The sequence below is a fragment of the Carassius auratus genome, unplaced genomic scaffold (genome assembly GCF_003368295.1).
Source record: "Carassius auratus strain Wakin unplaced genomic scaffold, ASM336829v1 scaf_tig00027103, whole genome shotgun sequence".
Classification (NCBI taxonomy): Eukaryota; Metazoa; Chordata; class Actinopteri; order Cypriniformes; family Cyprinidae; genus Carassius; species Carassius auratus.
The window spans coordinates 296,251-324,012 of NW_020525567.1; the positions used below are offsets into that span (position 1 = coordinate 296,251).

The 27,762-nt window shown below is 30.6% G+C and overlaps 1 protein-coding gene across 5 annotated transcripts; it reads left to right on the forward strand.

The window, feature by feature from the left end:
* Positions 1-5,275: 5,275 nt before the first annotated feature.
* Positions 5,276-27,709, forward strand: LOC113079046 (coiled-coil domain-containing protein 9B-like). Of its 5 annotated transcripts, none has more exons than XM_026251229.1 (13): positions 5,276-5,473; positions 9,702-9,818; positions 10,031-10,135; positions 10,950-11,075; positions 12,265-12,375; positions 16,701-16,870; positions 21,219-21,256; positions 21,344-21,391; positions 22,726-22,819; positions 23,251-23,284; positions 24,401-24,734; positions 25,764-25,828; positions 26,934-27,709. In XM_026251229.1, exons 1-13 carry the CDS (start codon positions 5,462-5,464, stop codon positions 26,958-26,960), a joined length of 1,281 nt encoding a protein of 426 aa, XP_026107014.1. In that variant the 5' UTR covers positions 5,276-5,461; the 3' UTR covers positions 26,961-27,709. The 5 variants fall into 5 exon arrangements, with proteins under 5 accessions (XP_026107014.1, XP_026107018.1, XP_026107016.1 ...); XM_026251233.1 differs by having other exon boundaries at positions 25,769-25,828; XM_026251231.1 differs by having other exon boundaries at positions 9,712-9,818.
* The last annotated feature ends 53 nt before the right edge of the window (positions 27,710-27,762 follow it).

Below are 27,762 nucleotides of genomic sequence, written 5' to 3' on the forward strand. Positions count from 1 at the left end.
CATCTAGTGGTCATAAAAATAAATAACACCTTCCAAAATGTAATGTTCAATTAAAGCAAGTGTTTTTTTTTTTTTACAATATTTTATATAAATAATGTTTATTGTGAAAGTCATTTGTTTGTGTCTGTGTACTTGCACTAAAATAATTAAAATAAATAAAACATAAATTCATAAATTCATTGCCTCGATCTTTGATGTTTCAGATATTTTCTGATATCACTGATATTTCATGGCCAAAAGTCATTTTTGAGTTCACTATATAAATGACGATAAAAAATTCTAACACATTGCAATGTAATAATGTAACATTATAATGTAAAGGAAATGCTGATACAGTGCTTCATGTGTTGTTTTTTATATATATACACAAGCTTTGAAGCTTCAGTCTTGAACATGCCAAAATGCAATTTTTCACTAGCATGTCACTTAAACAAATGCATCTTAAACAGAGTCTATAATTAATACAAGTAAAATACTTAAGTAGCCTATACTGGTCAAATCAGATACTCTAAGAGTTGTTTTGGAAATGGTGACTTTTAACCATTACTTAATTTTCACTGTAGCTATCTATACTATACTTTTACTCAAGTATGTTTTTTTTAGGTCCTCTTCACACCTACCATCTTAAAGACATTTTCTAAACGTCTATTAGACATCTGATAGGAAACGTCCTCTAGAATGCACTTGTAGATGTAAATGCATGACGTCAAATCGACGTCAATGAGATATAATGGTGTTGCTCAGAAGACTAAATGAAGGGCTTTATTTTTTTTATTAACGTTATTTTTGGTTTACTGAAAAAAACAAAAACCAACAACAACAACAACAAAAAAAAACATATAACGTAAGAAAATTAGGGTGAGTGTTTAATTGCCCATTATTGTCAATTAATATGTTAAGCCAAATCCTATTTTTATTATTATAGTAATTATGAGTGATAGTACCACTGTGCCATATAAAACACTGGTAACAGATTAGATTAAGGTTCATATTTTAGCATTACTTTAGTTAACATTTACTAAGTGTGAACAAAACTTCTATGTCATTTATTAATCTTCGTACATTTAGCCTAGTCTACTAATGCATCATTAAAATCCAACGCTGTGCTTGCTAACATTAGTTAATACACTGTGGATTAACATGAATGACTGTATTTTCCTTAACCAACATTAACAAAGAATAATAAACAATGTAATAAATGTATTGTTTGTACATGTTAATACATTCACATTAAGTTGAACCTGTGTTTTTATAAAAGTGACCAAGTAATGCTAGTTTTTATTTTTATTTTTGGCCAAAGCATTTACTAGTTATATAAGGACACTGGAACAAATACATAAATAAATATATAAATAAATTCCCCCCAAGTTTTTCAAATAAATAACATGGGACCATATTAAAAAAAGTATGATTTATGAAAAATATTGGTTTTAAGCCAATTATTTATTTATTTATTTTTGTCATTCAATTTTGTGATTTTATTTTTGTGATTTATTTATTCAAATTATTCGCGATCCCGCTACGAACTCCCGAACTGACTCAAATGATTCGCGATCCTCAAACTGACTCAAATGATTCGTGATCCCGCTACGAACTCTTGAACTGACTCAAATGATTCGCGATCCCGCTCCAACTCCCAAACTGCTTCAAATGACTTGCGATCCCTAAATTGACTCAAGTGATTCGCGATCCCGCTACGAACTCCCGAACTTATTCAAATGATTCGCGATCCCCAAATTGACATAAATGATTCGCGTTTCCTCTACGAACTCCCGAACTGATTCAAATGATTTGCGATCCCCAAACTGACTCAAATGATTCGCGATCCCGCTACGAACTCCCGAACTGATTCAAATGATTCGCGATCCCTAAACTGACTCAAGTGATTTGCGATCCCGCTACGAACTCCCGAACTGATTCAAATGATTTGCGATCCCCAAACTGACTCAAATGATTCGCGATCCCGCTACGAACTCCCGAACTGATTCAAATGATTCGCGATCCCTAAACTGACTCAAGTGATTTGCGATCCCGCTACGAACTCCCGAACTGACTCAAATGATTCGCGATCCCTAAACTGACTCAAGTGATTTGCGATCCCGCTACGAACTCCCGAACTGACTCAAATGATTCGCGATCCCTAAACTGACTCAAGTGATTTGCGATCCCGCTACGAACTCCCGAACTGACTCAAATGATTCGCGATCCCCAAATTGACATAAATGATTCGCGTTTCCTCTACGAACTTCCGAACTGAATCAAATGATTTGCGATCCAATACACATAATGCTATAAAAGTGTGCACATGGAGAGAAATAAACAGCAGATGTTCATGTTAACAACTTCTTTAACTTGAGCAAACGCTGCTAATACACATACATTTGTTAATAAAGTAAATAAAACGAAAACATGAATGTTTTAATGCTACTGAATAAAAATAAACAATCCACTCGAAAGTCTCTGCTCATCATGACAGGACCTGGATCAGTGAGCTCAGGCCCGTCGTCAAGGGGGGACATCGGGGGGCAGTGCCCCCCCAAATGACATTTTGTGCCCCCCTAAACGTAACGCACAGAACACTTAACCCAACTTGCATTAGACGTTTGATATTATATGTTATTGATTTAGATCATTGCGATATTGACGTTGTTTTCAGCAGAACTTGGCTCACAGGAACAGTAATCACTACAACGGTAACACTAGAAATGCATAACACATTACCTTCAGAAATGATCCAGACAATTCATTATTCAACGCATTATTACACCGAACATAATTTTAAATATAATTATTCATAAATGACTGTTAAAACATCCCAAAACAGCACCCAAACCTTGCAAAGACATACCTTATTAATTATTCAAATACAACAGCCAATGGCAAGTCTCCAGCAGCAGACCTTTCAATATGTTATTTTTGTGTTAGTAGTTTTATTAATTCAAATTACAATATGCAGTTTTTGTATAAGTATATGTATATGTATATAAATCATGCAGTTCATTTAGTTAAGCATACAGTATTGTATTGTTTATACGCAATTCCTTTGTGCAGCTGAGCTGCGCATTGCATGCGATCTCAGAATAAATTTTTGGCGGTTTTGTACAGAAAAGCTACAGTATATAAGAAAGTGGTTTAAAGATTCGTCGGTGAAAAGACGACTTTGACCAACACCAACGTGTGTGGAGACGACTCTGGAGCTAATGAGATGGTAGGATTGGAGAATTTGTCTAATGAGACACAAGTTCACAGCGTAGACAGAGCAGCGGGTCTAATTATGAATGGGCCTACTACTAGTGATGACGTGATTGCCGTCGCTCTGGCTGTGACTGGGCCAAAGCTGCAGGCCATTGATGATCTTGGAAATGAAGGACCGAATCAGATCATTTTACAGCGATACCCTGCTCGCTTGTATAATAATAAAAATCGCTCCTTTGTGTCTTCATGGTATCAGACTCGTGACTGGCTTGAATATAGTGTCAAGCTGATGCAGCATTCTGCTTCCCACATGTCGAGTGTTCAATAGTGCGCACGCCGTAGTAGAGACGTTGAGATCATACGGTGAAGTATTTTATTTGAATAATTGAACAAAACAAGACTATTGTGGTCTATTTTAGTTATAGCCTAATATGGGTTGTTGTTATGGTCTGTCTCAGATCATCAAAAAAAGTGTGCCCCCCTATGAAAATTAAATGCCCCCCCATTTGGTTTGTTCTGGCGACGGCCCTGAGTGAGCTGCCTCTCGGGCCGATGACGTCACTTCCATGGAGGCATGTTGAACACGCCCCCGTCAATTGACTCCGCCCCCACGTCAAAACAGAGCCACAAAGAGAGACGTGCAGAAAAGTGAAGCGCAAAGGAAAAATGGTATCGCAAGCTCAAACTAGACTGACGAGCAAAATAAAAGCAGCGTTGCAAATAAATTAATAGATATGACCATGGAAAATCTGTATTGCAAAATCATTGCTTCCGCGCTGTTTCATTTGTTTTGCAATTCTTAATTTTTGTTTGCAAAAAGCAAACGTATTTTCCTCAATACTTTAAATAAAATATTTTAAATTTGTTTTTGTTTTTATTGTTTTTGTAAATTTTAAACAAGGTAAATCTTTCTGATTTATTAAAATAAAAAGTCACATACATGGATTTTTCTGGGCTAAGCCCCGGATCTCCACTCACCCTAGAACCACCCCTGTCTCAGATTAAGCGTTTCAGATATTTAAGATATTTAAAAATACAATTACATTTTTTTTTTTTTTTGAGCAAGTGTAAATGTTTTAATCATTCACATGTAAGTAAAATACTTCAAATACACTGTGTTTGTCTGCTCAGTTGTAAACAAGTTTGATATGCAACAAAAACTATTTTTCCCAGTCTATATATAGGCTAGATTTTTACCTTTTTTTTTAAACATTTTTTATAAGTGTCTTCTGTTCATCACGACTGCATTTATTTGACCAAAAAAAAAAAAAAAACGGTAATATTGTGAAGTATTATTACTATTTAAAATACTGGTTTTCTTTTTTAATATACTTTAAAATATAATTTATTTCTGTGATCAAAGCTGTATTTTCAGCATCATTACTCCATCATTTCGTTGCTTAACATTTTTATTTAATAAATTAATAAAATACATTTGTATTTATTTGTAAAATAAATAAACATATATTTATATATATGTTTATTTATTTTACATTTTATGATTTGATCAATTCCTCATTTTTAGAAAGTGTTTAATTTACAATTGTTTTGTATTTATTCTTAATTTATTTATACTGCATTTTTATGATTTAATCAATTTTTTGAAAGTGTTTAGAATTTATTTTTCATTTATTCTTTGTTTATTTATATAGCATTTGTATTATTTAATTAATTGCTATTTAGTTTTATAATTTATTTATTCACTATTTATCATTTTTATAATCTTTTTAGAAGTATTTTATTTTATTACAATTTATCATTTTCATTTATTTAGCTTTTTTTATGATGCGATTATCCTTCCAACCCTTGTTTTAACCCTTTCCTATTAAGCAACAGCATGAGTGTGAGTGCGTTTTTGAACAAACTGTTCCTTTAAATTGACTATTGAGGCAGTTTCTCAAAAAGAGGTAAATGCACCCATAGTTGAAAAAAAAACAGTCTTGATTTCAAAATGTATTTCTTGAAGTTCTGCAATAATAAAAATGTACTGATTTGTGGAGTTCCTCAGGGGTCTGACAGCAGACGTGGGTGGGGTGGGCGAGTGAGGGGTAATTTTAACTATGAGTGAGAGCTTAGAGAGAGAGAGAGAGAGAGACTGCGCCGTACGGGCGAGCAGCAGTAGGGCTTTTCTTTGCATTCAGAGATCTTGGCTCGCAGCCCAGCTGGTGTTTTTGTAATCAAGGCATGATCCGGGACTCCATGCGCTTCTTCCCCGAGCCGCGTCGGCTGCCTGCCGCTTGGAAGGATCCCAGATTTCCCTTCTGACATGAACAGAGCTGTGAGTGCCACTGATTCTCATTCCTCCACTTGCTTTTTCTCACTCTTTTGTACACATCTTTCCTTTTCCAGCAGTCTGAGGATGAGGATGGTCGCTGGATCAAAGCTGAAGAACGAGGCCTCGGTTTAGACACGAGAGCGTCCGTCAGCTGAGCGTTAGAGCCGCTGTGTTGGGCTTTTTGACATGTGATCCGTTCGGATGAGTGGGAAGCGGCGGCTGGAATGTTCCCTGTCCTTTTGCAGCACTGATGATTCACGCTGGCTCGTATTGCGCTGGATTTTCCTCCGTGTGTTTGTTTTGGTCCCCTGACAACCGAAAGTCTCTGTGAGTTCTCTGCGCACTTCTCAAAATGTTCCTTTCAAACGATCCTTTATCGTGCGTTGAACACAGAAAGAGATTTTGTTGAAGTTGACACGAAAATGGAAATTTGCTGACTCGCCTTCAGACCATCTGAGATTGTTTCTTCATCAGATTTAGAGAAATGTAGCATTGCATTGGGTATCTTAGCAGTGAATGGGTGCCGTCAGAATGAGAGTCTGATAAAAACATCACAATAATCCACAGCACTCAGTGAACATCTGGAGAAGACAAAACCTGAAACACATCCAGCATTAAGATGTTTATAACTCAAATATGAATCCATAATAACACTTCCTCCAGTGAAAAAGTGTTCTGGTCTGAATCAGGAGAGAAATCTGCACAGATCAAGCAGCGATTAAACAGATCTAAACTAATGTGTGTCTGGATTTTGATGTGAGAGACAACAAGAGATGCACTTTTTCACTGGAGGAAGCGTTATTATAGATTATTGTGATGTTTTTATCAGACTCTCATTCTGACGGCACCCATTCACTGCAGAGCATCCACTGAAGAGACACTGATGCAATGCTACGTTTCTAAAAACCATTTTTGGCTTTCGTGTTCCACAGAGGAGAGAAAGTCAAACTTGTTGTTTGCAAATATGTTTTTTAGCAACATGTGAATTATTAGTCTGCGTGTTTTTTCACCCAGACCTCTCGGTCCGGTCACACGGTTTAGTGAAACAGGAATGCTGGGAATCCTAACAAAGTTAAGATGTTTGGTGTCGTCTGAAGCAGGACTTATTCGGTCAGTCTCTCTTTAAACAATCACAGTGCAATGAATGTAGATCTGTTTATTACACTGAGATAAGGAATTAACTTCTCTTCTTTGATTTGGCGAACTCTCTCTATTTCTGTTTATCACAGAAGGCCGAGCTGCTGAATAATGAGTGGGTGTTACTATGTAAATATATGTGGGGATATGTTAATGAGCTCATGGTTGTGACAACATAACATGGACATTTCTGAAGGAGATTGTGGAGGAGAACTGCATTTTGATTGGTGAAGTGAACTCCTTTCTGCAGATATTTCAATGTTTCTGTATTGATATTGTTTTAAGTCACGAAGCAGGTTTGTGTTCCTGAATTTGACGATGAATAACTTCAGCACAGTTTGCAGAGATATTAATAATAGTGCATTTTTTGTCTTTTAAAAATGCATATTTAACAATAGTAACTTAAGTTACTTGTAATTTATGTGCATTATCAAAAACAAGAACATCTGTGAAAAATATAATATACACATACAGTACAGACCAAAAGTTTGGAAGCATTAATATTTTTAATGTTTTTGACAGAAGTTTGCTCTGCTCATCAAGCCTGCAATTATTTGATCAAAAATACAGAAAAAAACTGTAATATTGTGAAATATTATTACAACTTAAAATAATAGTTTTCTATTTGAATATACTTTAGAAAAATAATTTATTCCTGTGATGCAAAGCTGAATTTTCAGCATCATTCCTCCAGCTTCAGTGTCACATGTAACATCAGTCGATCACATGATCATTTAGAAATCATTCTGATATTCTGATTTATTATGAGTGTTGGAAACAGTTCTGCTGTCTAATATATTTGATCAATAAAAAGTTCAAAAGAACTGCATTTATTTAAAAAAAATATATAATAATATATTTTCTTTACTATCACTTTTTATCAATTTAACACATCCTTGCTGAATAAAAGTATTGATTTTATTTAAAAAAAGAAAGAAAAAAAATTACTGACCCCAAATTACTGACCAGTAGTGTATATTGTTATTACAAAATATTTATATTTTAAAAACATAGCTTCTTTTTTATTCATCAAAGTATCCTAAAAAAGTATCAAATGTTCTGAAAAAATATTAAGCATCAGAACTGTTTCCAACTTTGATCATGAATCATCATATTAGAATGATTTCTAAAGGATCATGTGACAATGATCCTAAAAATCAGCTTTGCATCACAGAAATAAATGATAATTTAAAGTATAATAAATTTAAAAACAATTATTTTAAATTGTAATAATATTTCACAATATTACAGTTTTTTCTGTATTTTTGATCAAATAAATGCAGGCTTGATGAGCAGAAGAAACTTCTGTCAAAAACATTAAAAATAGTAATGTTTCCAAACTTTTGGTCTGTACTGTATATATAAAACCACCTCATTTTTCTATGGTGAAATTGAATTATTCTGACTGTTTGAGGCTTATTAAAATGAACCATTGGTCTTCCATTGTAGCATGCATTTAGAAACCACAGTTAAAACCTCAATACCGTGGTAAAAATGTATGGTTTCTAGGTATTTGTATGAAAAACAGTAGTCTGATTAGTTTAAATGCACAAATGCTATAGCTTAATCAAAGAAATACTGTAATTATACTCTTTTAATACATGTCTACATTAATAACATGATCACATTTCTTCCACTTTACCATGGTGTAGCAGTAAATGCATGGTAAATGATGTGATTTGTAGGTGGAAAAGGCTTCTGATTGTATCGTTGCACACATATCGTTATGTTTTATCGCCCAGCGCTAGTTTGCAGGGATGAAAGCATCCTTGGACTGAACTGAGCTGACTCTGTTCTCTCTCAGATCTCTGCAAGCCTCTTCAGATCCAGATTTACTCTGTGTGGGAGGATCACTGGCTTTCATTTTCTCAGAAACATCCACAGATTCTGCTTTTCCTGACGTGTAGTGAATAGGATGCTGTGCTAAACGTTTCTCTTCAGCTGTGGAGAAGTGTTCGTTCTCTCTTTCTGCGTCACACGCTCAGGCCGAGCTTCAGGAGTAAAGCAGAAAGGCCTAAATATGAGCCTAATGCATTTAAACAGGATTGTGATGTTAGAAATGCATTCATTTGTAAATTTAGACCCCTCTGATATCTGCTTTATTTTTTCCACAAATGCCCAATTATTATTATTATTTTATTGTATTTTTTCGTTTGAATTTTTCCTGGTTTTCTTTTTTATTTCATTTTTTTCTGGATTCCAGTTTTTTTATTTAAAAATGTTTCTGGTTTTGTGTGTGTGTGTGTATATATATATATATATATATATATATATATATATATATAAATAACGCAAAACCAAAAAAAAAAAAAAAAATGGAATCCAGAAAAAACTGAGAAAAAAGTTTTGGGATTTTCTTTTTTTTTTCTTTTTTTTTTTTTTTTTTTGCCCTGTCAATTTGTAGACATTTTTAAAATAAAAGTGCCCTTATTATTTTTTTCTTAAAAAAAATATTGATTCCATTTTTTTCCCAGGTTTAATTTAGCTGGATTCAAGTTTTTTTTTTTTTTTTGCTCTTGCTTTTTTTTTCTGGATTAATATCCCCCCCAGTTTATTTGTTACTGTTTTTTTTTTCTTCTTCTTTTTTCTGTTTTTTTTTTTTTTCATTCTTTATTTTATTGTGGATAATTTTATTAATTAATGGTCAAAATATTTTTATTTATTATTTTTTTCATCAAAAAGCATGTCTAATTAATTGAAATCATGAACATCATACAATTTAACAGTTTATAAAAAAAAATGTAAAATACAAATATTATTATTATTATATATTATACTCAAGATCCTGGGGTTATTGGATGTGTTCTGAGTGGCAGACTTTGAAGCTGTGCTCACGTGTGAAGGTCAGACGTCTTGAAACAGCTGATAGCATGAAGAGTTTAATGCGCTGAGCTCATGTTGCGGTTCGTAGCAGCTGATGCTAATAATGGCACGTCCATGTGCGCGATGGTAAAGAAACATGCAAACATTGTATTTGAGTTTCAGTCCTGAACGTTTTCTTCTGGGTCTCTAACATTTTATGTAACATAAATGCAGCCATATTTTGTGTAATTCTCCTTTTTCTGTGATCTTGACATGTTCAAAAACTGTTCAGTGTCCCACAGAAATGATGATGATGATGATGAAGAAGAAGGAACACAAGGACGCAGAGCTGGATAAAAAGATCGAGGCCTTACGGAAGAAAAACGAAGCACTTATGAAACGCTACCAGGTGAAAACCTTGTACTCTCACATTTAAAATCTGTCAGAAAACACGCTCGATTAATTCAAATTTGCAAACTAAAACATTTAAAGTCACGGAACGCCATTCAGAAATCATTTTAGGTATTTATTGTGAAAGAAATAAAATGGTAAAAGGTCAGCGATCCCATAAAAAAGCACTTTTTGTGTATGGGCCTTGCGGAGTGTTATGATGTTCTGCAGGAAGTGGAGGAGGATAAAAAGCGGGCGGAACAGGAAGTGATGCCACTCCACAGCAGGAAGGGGAAGCCTGATGATCTGACCATCACCATCAACAAATCCTCCAACGTGAGCGGCTTTAAAACACAAACACGCTTCATTAGATGCAACTACATTCGCATTCAAAGTGATTAAAGGTGACATTTTATCAATAAGCGATATTTTGACATGTTATTGAACTGAACTGAATCAACATTGAACTGAATTGAGCTGAAAAAAGACTTTTATCATCTGTTTTACAGCTGAAATAAAATTTGGTTCATAATTGGCGAGTGTTTTCCTGATTATTGCTGCTTTGAAACAATCTCTGTTTTATAAAGTGAACATTTATTTATTTATTAAAATAAATTCGACTCGACGTCTGAAACCTCGAGATATATTAAAAACGTTTAAAATAAGACAAAACAACTAGAAAAATGATATTTAAATTAATTCACCCCTTCAGCAACTGATTATTTTTTTATTATTTTCATTTTTATTTATTTATTTAAAAAAAGAATTTGAACGACCAGGATTCTCAAACCTATGTATATTTAAATAATAATAATAAATAAATCATAAATCCTTATCCAGTAAATCATAAACAAATGGAAAAGTCACAGGGCCTTCAAATGTTTTTGTGGACAGCAGATTTATAACTAAAACTAGTCTAGAACCATGAAAAACTCTTACTTTGAAAAGATATTATAAAAAAATATTAAAAAGTTATTTTCTTGTAATTACTAGAAAAACACAAGCCTGATAAAATGATGAAAACACAACTACATTTCTAACACTTGATCTAAAATAAAATAGATTTAAGATACTAACCGGGGGACGTCGGAGTCAGAAAAAAAGATATGTGTAAAGGTTTTCAGTGTTGTGTGTAAATGTTTGAGTTCAGGATCGGCGTGTGGTGACGGATCGCTCGGGACACGGAGAGAAGGAGAAGGATCCGGGGTCGAGCGTCTTCAGCGCCGGGAGAGGAAAGAGACGACAGCTGCTCGTCACAACATCAGGAAACATCACGGTGAGACTCAACCGGACTAAAGTTATTAGAGACTCCATTCAGACCTTACATGTGAAGTCAAACTGGTCATGACGAGCGCTTATAAACTAGCTCAACATAACAGTTCTTTTTTCAAAATTGAGATTTCTAAATCTTCTGAAAGCTGAATAAATCATCTTTCCATTGATGTATGGTTTGTTATTATCGGGTAATATCTGTCTGAGATACAACTATCTGAAAATCTGGAATCTGAGGGAGCAAAAATATTTAATTAATGAGAAGATCTTGTTCTTAGCAATACATATTACTGATCAAAAATTAATTTTTGATATATTTACAATAGGAGCTTTACTAAATATCTTCATGGAACATGATCTTTACTTAATATCCTAATGATTTTTGGCATAAAAGAAAAATCTATAATTTTAACAATGTGCAATGTGCAATGTGTTTTTGGATATTGCTACAAATATAACCTCAAGACTCAAGAGGTTTAATTTAGCATTAAAAAAATTTAAAAAAAGAAAAAAAAATTTAATTGATTGGACCATAAATATTAGTATTGTCATTTTACACATTTAGTTGTATTGTAAAATAAAATTATTTTTACATTATTTTTCATCAGGGACACTTTTTTTTTTTGTATTTTTAATTTTTGTTATTTAAATTTTTTAGTTTAAGTTTTAATTTTAATTTGATAAAAAAAAAAGTGTTTTATTAGATTTTGTTTTATGAAAATCTGTGTTCATATATTGAAAAATATATGGTAAAAATATGGAATATTTTAATTTATTTCTATTAAAGTTTATTTTTATTTAAAAAAAAGAAAGAAAAATCCTTACTTAAAATCAAATGTAAGTAATATAAAATATTAAACTTATTAAATTTAGTTTTTTTTAATTAATTTTTTTTATTATTATTATTTTAACTAGTTGACACAGTAATTATTTCTTATTTTGTTTAATATTTTTAATTAGTAATAATAACCATCATAATAAAATGAATAACAGTTATTATCGTTATAGTTATACTGGTATATAATCACACTATTTTTGTCGAAATTGTGCAGTGAGGTGTAAAAGAAAATCAAATTTTAAAGCACAATCATCATGCAATGATGCAATAATGCAATAATTTTTGCAGCCCAACTGTGAACGCATCCAGAAACATTAAAGCATGATTTGAGTGCGGTTTAATCCTGTTGTTTCAGGGGAAGAGGGTGTTTGGTGAACGAAAGGACAGAAACCTGAAGTCGTGCGCTGAAGAAAAGCTGGAGTCCAACATCACTCGAGAAAAAGAGTCGATAAAGAGAGTCACGCAGGTGAGCAGAGGTGCTCGAATCACTTCAGATTGATCATAAGATCGTTCATCAGGGCTCGCACACACCTGACGTCACATGATCGCTTAGTTACCTGCTTTACACTGCTGTTCACAAGTTTGGGGTTGGAGAGAAGTTTTTAAAAGGAGTCTTTTCTGTTTATTTGATCAAAAATACTGTAAAAATTGCTAAATATTATTTCAATTCCAAATACCTGTATTCTGTGTGAATATCTGTTCAAATGAAATTTATTCTGGTGATTATAGAGCTGTATTTTCAGCATCATTCCTCCAGTCTTCAGTGTCACATGATCTTCAGAAATCATGATAATAGACTGATTTGCTGCTCAAGAAACATTTCCGATTTATTAGCAGTGATGAAAATAGTAATATGTTTGTGAAAACGATGATGCATTTTATATTTCAGGAGTCTTTGATGAATAGAAAGTTAAATTGAATAGGGTTTATGTGAAATTATATAACAAATGTCTTTGGATGTCACTTTGGATGTAATTTTCAATGCATCCATGATGAATAAAAGTAGTATTTGTTTAAAAATAAATAAATAAAAACTGAAATGAAACTGAACTAAAATAAAATATATATTTAAAAAAATTACATTATACATACATTATACATGCATTTACTGTCTTTTTTGATCAATTAAATGTGTCCTTGCTGAATATTTTTTTTTTTATAAACTTGAAATATTAAAAACATTTTATTTAAAAACTAAATCTGTAGTAAATAAAAAAATCACACTATATAGACATAACAAAATTCCCCCTAAAACTAATAAAAATGACAACTTAATAACTTTGTTATTGAAAATCTAAAATACCAATTCAGCAGAAAGTACTAATTCAAAGCGTCCCGATCGCAGAAGTTCAGCGTCCTGTCTGTGAGAGAGTCGGGGCGTGCACAGATGTGTTTACACCCGGCGGGGCTGAACTGTCTGTGAGGCGGCTGCTGCTGTATAATGCAGTCCATTGTGTGTCCGAGCCGAGGAGCACACACACTCTTACACAGACGGATTCTCAGCAGCAGCAGCGTCTCCATCATATGAGCTCAAACACAGAGATTTTAGCATTAATCAAACACTATTATAGCATTTATTAAGATTTTTAATTAGTGTTTTTTTTTCTTTTCAGTTTTTATTTTAATTTTAGATTTAGTAATTATTTAGAAATTCTTAAATTGAATTAAATTTTTTGTACAATTTTAGAACTTAATAGGGCAGCATTTCACATTTTCAGTTCGTTTCGATTTTATAATAGTTTTAACAATAAATAAAATATTAGTCATTTTTATAATGTTTTTCTGTCCTTTTTTATATTTCAGTTCAGTTTTAATTTATATTTATATCATTATATTTATTAAGTAATTTTAGCCCCACGACTTATTGTCATTTTCAAATTTTTGTTTAAAGTTTTTAATATCTTTATTTTATTTTTCTTTAGTTTTATTTATATTAACAAAAAAAATGAATAGATTTTAATCAGTTTGTAATAGTTAAAGCAAATTTTAATTAAATGCAAATTTAAAGTGTGTATTGTAACATTTTCAGAAAGTGACTGAACTGTATGAATCGGTCTATTAATATGAATTCATAATTAGTTTTTTCTCCTAAAATCAGCATGATTACAAGTGACAATCAAGTGTGATATAGATTTTTTTACAACAGTTTAATAAACAAGACAGTTATGTTTTAGAGACCATATTGCCTGATTTTGCCAACAAAAATGATTCCAAAATTATTTTGCATTATTATGCAAAACGCATACTTTTCATGTCTTCCCCTTTAAATGCAAATGAGCTGGTGCTCCGAGGGAAGAGGGCGGAGCTACAAGAGATCAAGCTCCATAATGTCCAGCCTTTACGAATAAACATTCCTCTATTAGTACAAGCCTGTTATCTTTACAGAAAACACACTCAGATTAAAAATCAGTCATCTGATATCTGAACTGTGCATAAATAATGCACTTTATTAATTACTCAGATGGGGTTGATACAAAATAACTCATGGTGCCCTACTATTACAAACTTACAATATTTAAACATCATGCATTTTAACTTCAGGTTAATGCATTCATGTTGCATTAAACAGTGTGTAAATACATGGAAAAGCCACTTCAGATGCAGCTTCTGTTTCCTCTGCATTGCAAAGATGAATATTGTTGTTGATTAAATTTGCTTGTAAACAGCCCAAATGTTTAACTATTCAAAATGACTGATTAAAGTACGAATTTTGGACTTAAAATGGACACTTTTAGAAAAAAGAAATGTTTTATAAAGGTTAAAATGCCCATAATTGGAAAAAATCATAGCACAAAAAAAAAAACACTCGGCAAAAACGATAAAATCCCAGGAAATATTGATATAATTTTTTTTCTGTCAGTAGCGCACACACATATGATTACACACACATTATTTCAGTTGTAATTATTTTAGTACATAAAATAAAACTCCTGGCAAGTAGATTAAATTATTATTTATTATTATTTATTATTATTTAATTATTATTATTGTTATTTTCATTATTATTATTATTGTTGTTGTTTATTATTAACTATAATAACCCTCTATAACACAACCTGTCTGTCTATGTTGAAATCTGTCTGATTTAACTGAAATGCCATATAGTTTGCATAAAGTGTTTTTAATTGTATTGATTATTGTTATTTATTATTTGCATAGGCATAAGAATTAAGAACTGCTATATTTTATCCCATAATTTCTAAACGGGTTTGAGTGTTCATCATAATGTAGTTAATTCAGTGTTTTTTCGTGTATTTATCATTAAAGATCCTGAACTGTGAATGGACAGAGCTACACAATCACACGTCACAGGGAGTTAAACATACTTTTCTCTAATAACAGCGTCCTGATTCATCACTGTTTGATCTGATTGGATTCTTTTCCTGATTGACGTTTTCTAGGCACCAGCTGCGATCATGACGTCACTACAGCCAGTGCACTGCTTGCGTTTATCCACACGAGGGCAGTGTTTCTGTGCAGAAATCAAAGCAGATTGTTTATACCAACATCCAAAACATTAACCTTTGTACTGAAATATAGATGGAGCATTAAACCCTTTTACCTGCCATGTAGAAAATGCATTTTGCTATAAAAAAAAAAGCAAAAGTAGGTTTAATAATAATAAACGCAAATTATGAATATTTAATGTGCATCTCTTTGTGGTGTATGTTATGTGCTTATGCGATATCCCATTTTGGTTTCCACATTAAATTAAATTCACAAAAAATATTTAATGTACACTAACACTCTTTTTTTATGTACTTTTTTTATGTTTTTCTTTTAAGAAGTTTCTTCTGCTCAACAAGCCTGCATTTATTATATATTATATATTATATAAATATTTTTACTATGTAACATAACTGCTTTATATTTGAATATGTGTTAAACTATAATTTATTTCTGTGAAGCACAGCTGTATTTTCAGCATCATTACTCCAGTGTCACATGATCCTTCAGAAATCATTCTCTTATACTGATTTGCCGATCAAAAACATGTTATATTCAAATGTTATTTAAAATATTAAAATATTTTACAATATTACTGCCTTTTCTGTATTTCGGGTAAAATAAATGTAGGCTTGGTGAACAGAAGAGACTTCTTTAAAAAAATAAAAATAAAAAATCGTTCTGTTCAAAAACGCTTGACTGGGAGTTTACATAGAAAGCATATTAAATATAAGTAAAGTGTCTACTTTATTGTTTCAAATAACTTTTGTGCAAATATAAGATGTCTCATCGTCATTTAGTGTTATGCAAAAATTAAACAGCATGCTTATTCTGACCTGTACCTATTAAAATATAAAAAATAATTCGAATTTTAATCATATTTTAAATGATATCTTTTTGACAAATCTAGCGTTTTAAAGAATAGCAAAGAGTTCAGTATTTGGCAGCTGGATTGTGATCCTTTTAATGTTGTATTATGATTCTTTGAATGATATTTCACTGATATTTATCCAAATATAATATGTGAAAAAAAGACCAAATTGAAAGCTGCATTCAACGTTTTGATGCTTGATGTCTGAAATCAGAGGGTTGTGATTTCTGATTATTAAAATGCATTGCTAAGAATTCATGTGAACACCTTAAAAGATGATTTTCTCAATATTTAGATTTTTTTGCACCCCAGATTTTCAAATAGTTGCATCTCAGACAAATATTGACCGATCATAACAAACCATGCATCAATGGAGAGATGATTTATTCAGCTTAATTCCTGCTCCTCTTGACTGGTTTCGTGGTCCAGGGTCACATCTCCGAATGCTCTTCACTGTATTCGACTCTCTTTAGGTCACAGAGGCCATCGCTGACCTGAGCCTGGTCTCATCCCAAGAAGAGCAGCTGGAGTATCTGCGGTGGAAGAAGGAGCGCGAGGAGATCGACCGCGAGCGTGTGGCTCGACACAAGACCGCTGAAGGCCAGTGGAGGAGAGCCTGGGACATGGAGAAGACCGAGCTGATGTAAGCCTGATTTCTTCTTTGGTTTGTGCACTCATGCATACATAAATCCCAGCTGTTTGAGTCCTAATGGCATCATTATTGTCTGTCTGTAGGTTCATGTGTTCAAATCATGTCTTCATTGATTCTGGATAAAATTATTCATAGATTACCAGAAAAATAATAGACATTTTTTCCCTTTTTTTTTGTTATTTTTTAGGCTCAAAATTATCCGAATTAGAGTTAATATTGTGTTAATGTGTTAATATTATTTTTATATGATAATGTAATAAAGTAACGCTTTATTTGAAGGTGTCTTTATTACATGCACTTACTATTAATAATAACAATTAATTATGCATAATAACATTCAAGCCAAACCCTCGTCCTAAGCATATAGTAAATAAATGTGAATTAATATTACTCAGTGCTTGTTTGTATAATTACACAGTAGCAAGGACAGCTTAAAATAAAGTGCAATCAATAATTATTAAAATAAATTTTTGGTTTTCAGCCAAGAATTTTAATTTCGGTGAAAATGAAGATTTACACTTTAATAAAGTTATTAATTAAGTCATTACTTATATTTCCATCCATGCATTTTTTGTGCAAAATTTAGGATATTACATTTAAAAAGTTGAAATGTGCATCAAATATTAAATTAAAAAAATATATATGTTTGCTAAATTGAAGCGGTCGTCATTTGTTATGTGGGAAAAAAGCCACAGATTTAAAATATTTAGGCCTTGATTTAAGATTAATGTATTAGAATTGCATATAAAATTCCCTCCAATTTGTATTAAATGATATTAACATTAAACAAAAGAAAACTTATCAACTAAACCAGTCAGGCATTTATTAAACAGATCAGATTTCTGCACTAAAATAAAAATGCTATAGTTTAAATTATTATTTTTAAATAAAACATGAAAATAGTTAATTTATTTGATTTTATTTAAATAATCATATTTATGAACTGTGTTTATTCAAATTGCTTAAAATGTGCATAAATCTGTTCACAGTGACAATAATTACTTTAATTAAAAAGCATGAAAATGATTATGGTTATGATTATATATATGATTAGCTGTGGGGCAAACAATATTCAGTTAGTTAAAAAAAACACTGAAACTATTTGGATTTATTGATGATTAATATAAAAACACAGTTATTGTGTTTATTAATTAACACACAATTTTACATGCAATTCAAAAATATATACTGTATTTTCCGGACTATAAGTCGCACTTTATTTCATAGTTTGGCTGGTCCTGCGACTTATAGTCAGGTGTGACTTATTTGTCAAAATTAATTTGACATGAACCAAGAGAAATGAACCAAGTGTTCACATTACCATCTCCAGCCGCCAGAGGGCGCTCTATGCTGCTTAGTTCTCCTGTAGTCTACACTGAACACATAGAGCGCCCTCTGGTGGCTGGAGACGGTAATGTTTCCTCTTGGGTCTAAATGAATGCGACTTATAGTCCAGTGTGACTTATATATGTTTTTTTTTTTTCCTCATCATGACGTATTTTTGGACTGATGCGACTTATACTCTATATACTCTATATAAAATATGGTACATATTTTTTACAACAATTTCTATTTTTATTGATAATTTGTGTTGAGTTTTCCCAGGAAGCGATGATTTTGTTCTCTTTTTCATGCAATATTCTCATTTTTGCCAATGTTTCTACCTAAAAAGTAGCCTAAAACAATATCAAAATAGATACTGGAGCTGTACTATATTAATATAGTAATTTTTTTGTAATTGTCTAAATTTGCAGCAGTAATATCACATTATGATAATCATGCAAAAGAAGCATGGCCATTGGGAAAACGTGGCGATGCACAATTCAGATCTGAGTTTAATATCTCACTCTGACAGATGTTTTGGGAGCAGGATGCAGAAGGGTTCGTAAATGACTCCTGTTTAATGTGACAGAGGTGATAAAAGCTCCGTGTTTACGCTCTGAAGACTGTTAAAGCTTCACGAATAAACACGAGCTGATACAGAAGAACTAGAAAAACAGAGACTCGTATCGAAACCTCTTATATACATGCTTCTGTTCTGGGAATGTTTCTGAATCACGTCTCTTGTAAAAGCGAGGCGGATTTGGGGTCAGATGCTCATGAGACATGATGACTTTAATTTAAGGAATTGAATCAAACTTTATTAGAGTTAAAGGTCATTCTGGAAAAGCCACATAGTCTTTGTCATGCGTTTGTGGCAGAAATTCAGTACAATGTTTTTTACTTGATTTTTTTTTATTATTTGTAAATATTTTTTTATAAGTCAGCATGAAATTAAAATGAATTTGGTTTATTTTAATCATTTGTGTTCCCAATCTGATATAGTGGTTTAACTTGAAGAAATTATGACGGAAATATTTCACTATTGTACAGTATTCACTTCTTTAATAATAATATGGTCATTATTATTATTATTATTATTAATGATGATAATAATAATACAGTTTATTAAACACATTTTATATTTATAATTTTAAAGGAATATCAGTTTTTCATAAACATTTAATTAATTTAATTAATTATTTTAATGATTATTTTCCAAAAAAAGTAAAGAAATTTTATTACATTTTATTTTAATTTGTTTTCAAAAGATTAATTAAATTGTTAGTTTTGTCTGTTCATATGATGACCACCATTTTTGATAATAAATTCGCATTAAATCATAAAACACAAAATGCTAAATAATAATAATAATAATAATAAAATAAAATGCAACATATCATAAGGCAGTTTTACTAAAATATTTGTAATTATTATATTGCTTAAGCTTTATGAAATAAATTGATTAAACATCTTTTTTGCTTATTAAAATTTAATTCAATCAACAGATCAGAAAAGTTTAAAACTGAAAACACAGATATAAAAAAAAATATTTCACCTCTTTAAATAACATTTGCTGACTTTTACCAACCAAGCTTATTTTTACTAAATATTTTAAATACTCATATATTACATTCTGAAAGTAAAATGGGTATTTAATGCTGTTTTGTGCTGTTTTACTCTGTAATTTTATGTCTAATATCTTCTCTAAGATTACCACCTAATGGATTTGCATAATAATATGTAGCTCCGCCCCAAACTCCCGTGATTGGTCGAGCCAGAAGTTGACATGTCAGGCCTATCGTCAGCAGCTTACCTGAACTGAGATGTCAAAAATGAAAAGAATTAAGCATTGAAAGTCTTTAGTGGTAATTAGTTTCTAGTTATATGGAAGGGTTTTCACAGAGTAAGGCTTCTGTGGATCTCTGGTGTTTTCTGTGTATAATGATGTCATCATCATCAAACCTGAACATGACGAACCACAAACAAGCTTCAGGTCAAATGTCAATAAAAGTCTGGGAGTCTTCCGTGTCTCAGATGGGTTTCTCCCCTGTGAGCACTATTGAGTGGACGGGAAAGGGGGTTATTTTTAGGATGCTTTGAATGCCTTGCCTTATTTGGGACGGTTTGAAGGACTAGAGATCGTTCGGAGCCGCGAGACGCTTCAGGGATGATCGTTTTGTGGGAGGCTGAAGATAGAAAAACACTCGAGAACAGAACAATCACGTCACAGTCGTATATCATCCCTGTACTTCTAGATCATGTTTTACTCCAAAATCAAGAAATAAAAAATTATTATAATAAAAAAAAAAAATTATATATATATATTTAAAAATGTATATTATACATTTTTTTTTAAATTATAATTTTGATAATTTATATCTCTGTATTTAAGTTAAAAATATAAATGAGAAATAATATAAATAAATTATATTTAAATTAGAAATACAATTTTACTTAAAATATAAGTTGTTTATTATTAAATATATACAAAACATCTAATATTAGTTTTAACAATAATAATAATCTAATATTATTAATTTAAATAAAATATATTTAATAGTATAAATATACTAAATTATATTTACAAAATAAAAATTACTAAATTACTATATATATATATATATATATATATATATATATATATATTTGTCTTTAAGAAAGCACTACAAGGAAATCTTATTGGTCCCAAAATAAGCTTAATTTTCTTTATCCAGGTTGTTATTTATTAATTTTTTATTTCTTTAAAATTTCCTGAAAAAAAATCAATTTTTTCTTTCTTTTCTTTTATTTTCATCTTTTTTCCAGTAGCTTTTCCTGTTTTGATTTTCGAAGAGGGGCAGATACAGATCGATGAAATGTAATAATATCAAAACATTTTAAGGGTTTTGCACAGTTGGTATCCCTTTTCAACTCTATTTCATGTTTAAGATTTTGACGAGTGACTGATCTTCTGGACAGAAACAGCTTGTGTTAATGTTGATCTGCGTCTGTGTGTTTGTTCTGATGTTATCTGTAGGTTCCCTGAGAAGGAACATGAAGGAGCATCAAACAGAGGTGAGCATATTAACTATATTTATATTTATGTTGTGCTTTCTGTGTGGATTGTATTTTGCATCTGTATTAATTATGTTTGATTTATAGGAGGTCGAAACACTAGGAGAGGAAATTCGAGAGCAGAAGGATCCAGAGGTGCGTAAAACGTAAAAACTTGTGATCATTCGGACTAAAAAATAAAGCATGGACCGTCCAAATCTTCATTAGCAGTAACTTTAATGCTTGGGTGTTCAAATTTGCATTAAAGTTGTATTGATATTAGAAATTAAACACTTAAAAAGAAGATATGTATAAATAAAACATTGTATTTTCTGTTTTCATTTTAATTTTAGTTAAAGCTTTAGTGTGTGCATGTGTACGTGTGTGTGTGTGTGTGTGATAAAAATGTGCTAAATATTTTCACAAATTAATATCGGAAACATATATAAAATATATTAAATTACATATAAATATAATTAAATATAAAATGCTTTTTATAAAATGCGTTTACTCACAGCTTATATAAAATATTACATTGTACATTAATTAAAGATAAAACATATTGCATTTAAACATATTCAATATAAAAAATATATATATGAAAATATTAAGTACAAATTTAAGCCAAATTAATATTGGGAACTTACATAAAATATTTGATTATAAATATAAATTAATTAAATATAAAATGCTGAATTTACAAATATTTAATATAAAATTCTTATTTACTTTATGAAATTTACTTCATTGGAAGCTTATATAAAATATTACAATATATATAGAAAAAGTATATATAAATATTAAATTAATAATATAGAACATAAAAATATTAAATTAAAATTTGAGTAGAATTTTCTTTGAAAGCTTGTATATGAACATTTTAAATTATATATAAATTAATTAACATTAAACAATATTATATTAAATTATATATACATTTTATTTTATTAAATATAAAATGGTAAATGTATATAAAAATGTGTACTTGTTTACTTTATTAAATTTACTTAATTGGAAGCTTACATAAAATATTGTATATAAAAACAAATATAAAAATACTAAATTACAAATATTGAACAAAAATATTAAATTAAAATTTGAGCTCATTTTTTCTTTAAAAGCTTATATATACAAATATTAAATTATAAATAAATAAATTAACATTAAATAATATTATATTAAATTATATATAAATAAAATGTAATTAAATATAAAATGATAAATGTAAAAATATTTATTATATAGAAAAATTACTTAATAAAATAAAATACTAAATAAAAAATACAGAAAACCAAAATTTTAAAAACTTTAAAAGCTTATATATAAAATATTAAATTATATATAAATTAATCAATATTAAATTAAACAATATTATATTAAAATATTATATCAACAGTATATACAAATCTGAAATGATGCAGTCACCGTAGCTCTGTGTTATTAACAGAGAGTTCATCAAATCATATTGTGTGTTGTGTGTTTTTCTTTAGGTGGACAGCAGGCGTCGGACAGGAAGAGGAAGTGTGTTCCAGTGGTGGGCAGTAAAGCCAAGGGTAAAGAGCGTCTGACGGGTCGAGCCAGGAGGTAAACTGACCTCAAACTGCTCACAAAGCCATTATAGCATACATTCAGCCCCATTCAGAGGATGCTGGGAAATGCTTTCAGAGCAGTTTACGGTTTTGAGCGTTTCCGCTCTCATTAACGCTTCTGATCACATGACCTCTGCTAATTATGAGCTCCTTATTATACAGTTAATGCATGTTCATTTACTCATTACACACAGACTGATGCTATTATAGAAGATATCAAGCATTAAATGTATATATTTAATTAAAGACTTTATTAATAATGGCATCTAAGATCACCAACTGAAAGTAACACATTTTTTCACTGAATTAAATAACAATATATATATTTTTTACAATTACTATTTTAATGGATAAATTAATATATCTAAATACTGTTTGATAATTAAGAGCTAATTGCTAATAATTGTTTTGGTTTTTTCCTGATAGGTGGGATGCTAAAGAGCAGGAGGAGCATCTGAAGGTGAGTTATTATTATTACTTTAATTAGAATTTGGGACGAAAATGTGCTGAATTTTCATGAAAGTAGTTATGTAATAAAATATAATAATAGTTTTAAATATAGACTTTAAATTCAGTCTCATTTAGATGTTTTATTTAGGTTTTTGGGGTCACGTCTGGACATGTTTTCACGAAACTTACTCAGGTTTGGGACGAAAATGTGCTTGTTTTTTATTAAAATAATTTCAGAAAAAAATATAATAATAGTCATAAATATAGATTTCTAATTATGTCTTATTTTTAACTTATATATAATATTATATATATATATATAATCACAATAAAATGTATTAATAGTCCTAAATATAAACTTCAAATTCTGCCCTATTTATATTTTTATATTTTGATTTTCAGGATAATTTCTAGACACTTTTTCATGAAACTCGCTCAGAAATAATACATTTTGGGATGAAAATGTGCTTAATTTTTCTGAAAATAATTTCACAATAAATTATAGTAATAGTCATAAATATAGGCTTCAAATTCTGTTTTATTAATAATTTTTTATTCTTATTTTAGGGTAACTTCTAAATATGTTTTCATGAAGTTGCAAGACATTTGAGATAAATATGTGCTTCATTTTTATAAATATATATATGCACAATATAATATATTAATAGTCCTAAATATAGGCTTTAAATTTGGTCTTATCTAGATTTTTATTTATTTATTTTTGAGGGGGAGGTAACTTCTAGACATGTTTTCATGAAATTCACTCCGGTTTGGGATAAAAAATGTGCTAAATATTTTCACAATAAATTATAATTATATTCATAAACATAGGCTTCAAATTCTGTTTCATTTAGAATTTTTTATTCAGATTTTAGGTTGACTTCTAAATATGTTTTCATGAAGTTGAATGACATTTAAGATAAAAATGTGCTTCATTTTTATGAATACATATATAAGCAAGATATAATATATTAATAGTCCCAAATATAGGCTTATTATTAATTTAGATTTAGATTTTTGGAGATAATCTCATGAGGTTTATGTGAGATTCACTCAAACCCGTTCAAGTTTGAGGTTATATATATATATATATATATATATACACCTGTTGGCTGGTTTCTATCAGGTGCACCCAGAGAGCAGTTTGCAGGAGTTTTTAGAGGAACTGGACGCTCTTTGTGCTCCTGAAGTGGAGCGCGTCAATCCAGAGACTGATGATGAAAACACAAAGCCACGTGCGTCTGTCGCAGACCACAACAGAAGTGTTTCGTCGTCCGTTCTCAAGGCCAGCTTCTCAGAGAACAGTGATACGGATGGCACAGAAACAGCTTCACAGCTCCAGAACGGCTCTGTGGAAGAAGACCGACTCAATCCGCTCCCTGAAGGAAGTGAAGCGTCGGCAGAACCGGACGAGAAGCAACCCGTCGAACACAGCGAAAGCTGCTCTCACAGAGGAAACGGTGCGTGAACATCGCTTGAATGTGTTATGTTCCTCATGCATCCCTGACCAAAGAGCGCGAGAGTTGTTAAACCTCCATGCATTTTAGTTTTAACATTAACAGAATTACTGTGCACTCCAAGTATATGCTTTTGTCAGACTGCGGTATTTCAACATTTTTAATTGTTTAAAACCTGAATTTGTGGTGGAAAACTACATTACCCATAATGCTGTACGGGAAGTTTGAGCCGGAAAGCTCCGCCCACTCCTGCGAATGATGTCATCGAGTCAATATCGCTTTGCTGTCAGAATACTTGTATCATATTCTGTAACAAACTTAAAACATCAACATCTTTAAATTAATATTTGTTCGTTTTTAATTCCGTAATTCGCAATGCTTCAAGGGATTGTAGTTTTTTTCCCTTGGTCCGATTTTCAAATCAAAGTTTGTAATGATGATTGTTATTAGTAGTAGTATTTAATAACAATTAAAATTACTATTGAAATGTTCAATGTGAAATAAAAAAATGGGTATTTAAGGAAAAATAATATTAAAATACATTTTATTTTACATAAAGTAAAATAAAAAATTCCAGACAAGTGTTATTTATATTGGGTTTTATTAAGATTTTGATAATTATTTTCCCCATTTTTATATATATATATATATATATATATATATATATATATATATATATATATATATATATATATATATATAAAATATTTTTACATTTTTAGGTTTTATTAATTTATTTGTGTGTTTGTCACTTTCTGCCATTTATTTTTAATTCAGTTTTTCTTATTTTTTTTATGTTAAACTAAATGAAAATTAGAGAATGTTGTATTGGCAACTTAGTGATTTATTATTTTATTTATTTTCAGGTAACATTTTGTTTATTTCTAGTAACTTTTTTTTTTAATTATTATTAATATTTTAGTTTTAGTTTGAAATCCAGCAACACTGAAAACGTGGCCAGCACCAATGCACTCGTACTATAAACTGAAATGATTGTGATGCTGTGTGTGTGTGTGTGTGTGTGTGTGACAGAACAGCTGATGGACTCGGCTCTGTCTCTCCTGACCCTGGATCCGGTCGAGTCTCTCTCTGATGTGGTGAGTGTGCTGCAGATTTAAAGCGTCTCGCCTCACAGGATTTAGCGGATTTATCCAGTGCTTCAGAAATACCCTAGAAAGCAGTACTATATATGAAACCAGGACACTTATTCGTCCTGCGATGTACAGAGCACGGTTACATCAGTTTTTAAATGGTTAAATGCAACACTACGGTCCATTTCTGGCATTTTCACATTGATCTAGAGCTGCACGACTCGGGGACAATATCAAAGTGCAGTTTTTCTGCTAAAACTATGATTTAAAATGCATTTAAAAGAATGTGAGGCTGCTGTTTTTATTTTAGACTTCAATTGTATAGCTAAAAGATTGTGATTTTATGGCTATAAATTAATAATGATTGTTATTATTATTATCAATAAATAAAACAAACATAAAAATAAAAAATACTTTTAAAAGAATATGAAATAAAAAAATACAAAATATTACTTTTGTAGTTCTTCTGTGTAAAAAAAGTTAGGAAAAATAATATAATAATTTTATTTTACACCTAAAATTACAATAATAATAGTTATGTCTGTCTCATGACAGGCCTACATAAATGCTCGAAGAGTTAATGTTTTTATTATTATTATTATTATTATTATTATTATTATTATATAAAAATATTATTATTTCACTGTAAAATTAAAATTATTTAGGAAAACTGTAAAATAATTTAAAGTGTGCTAAACAAATATTGTGTGCTAATAATTATAATCATTACTAAATATAATATTTCATTTTGAAATTAAAATATGTACATTTAAGACATTTTTTATATTAATTAAAATGTATATATATAAAATACAATATTACTTTTTGTTTGTTTGTTTGTAATGTTACAAAATGTAACACAATATAAATATTTAAGTTTCCTATAAATAATCATATAGTAATATATTGTCATATAAATAATCATATAGTAATATATTGTCATATAAATAATCATATAGTAATATATTGTCATATAAATAATCATATAGTAATATATTGTCATATAAATAATCATATAGTAATATATTGTAATGTGTCATGCATCTTTTTAATCGTGTTAAAATATTTTTATTTATTTTAAAATGTCTTTCTTTTTTCTTTTTTTTTCCAGGTCAGAGAGAATGGGAAAGTGGTTTAGACAGGAAATGATGTCACTCACATCCGGAGCGAAGCGTCAAACAGAAGAACAGAAATATCATTGGCTCACGCAGAGTTAATCTAAACTCTTTTTGGGAGCGTTTGAGTGGCGGGTCATGTTATTGGATGCTGAAAACACTGGTATCTTCTCGTAGGTTAAAGATTGTTAATGTTTTAACGCACAGTTAACCTTCTTCTGAGACCCCAAACCCAAGGTCCGGTGGTTTTGGGGGGGTCTTTGGTGGGATTTCAGTCTAAAAGCACTAAAACGGCTTGAATGTGTAACTTTAGAGGAACAAACCCATAGACACAGAGTGCATTTAGACTTAACCAGCACACTAACTGACTTAAACTAGTACTCACTCATATATCTCTGACTGTTCTTCATTAACCAGTATGTTAATTAGCACTTTAATGTGGTATGAATGAACCATGTGTTTGATTTAACTCTTGAGGTCTAAAAGACTGCCGAGTGTTTTGGACAGGACTGAGTTTTGGTTTCTGGTTTTCTGCTCATAACCTGGTGTTTGTTTGATTGTAAATGGAAATACATTTGAATTGCACCAGTCCTGATAAGTTTAACTTGTTACTGTTTGAAGAATGCACTTAAGGGATTAATAATTGATTTTTATATTTTGCTGTCACTTTCATGAAGTACTCTGTGTTCATTTGCTTTTGAAATGAATGTAGAAATATAAATAATAAGCGTTATAAAAATTTACCAGCCCTGTGCTGCGATGTTTGCACTGATTTCACAAATTATTAAAATGCACTAAAATTATTCCTACAATGCATCTTGTTTA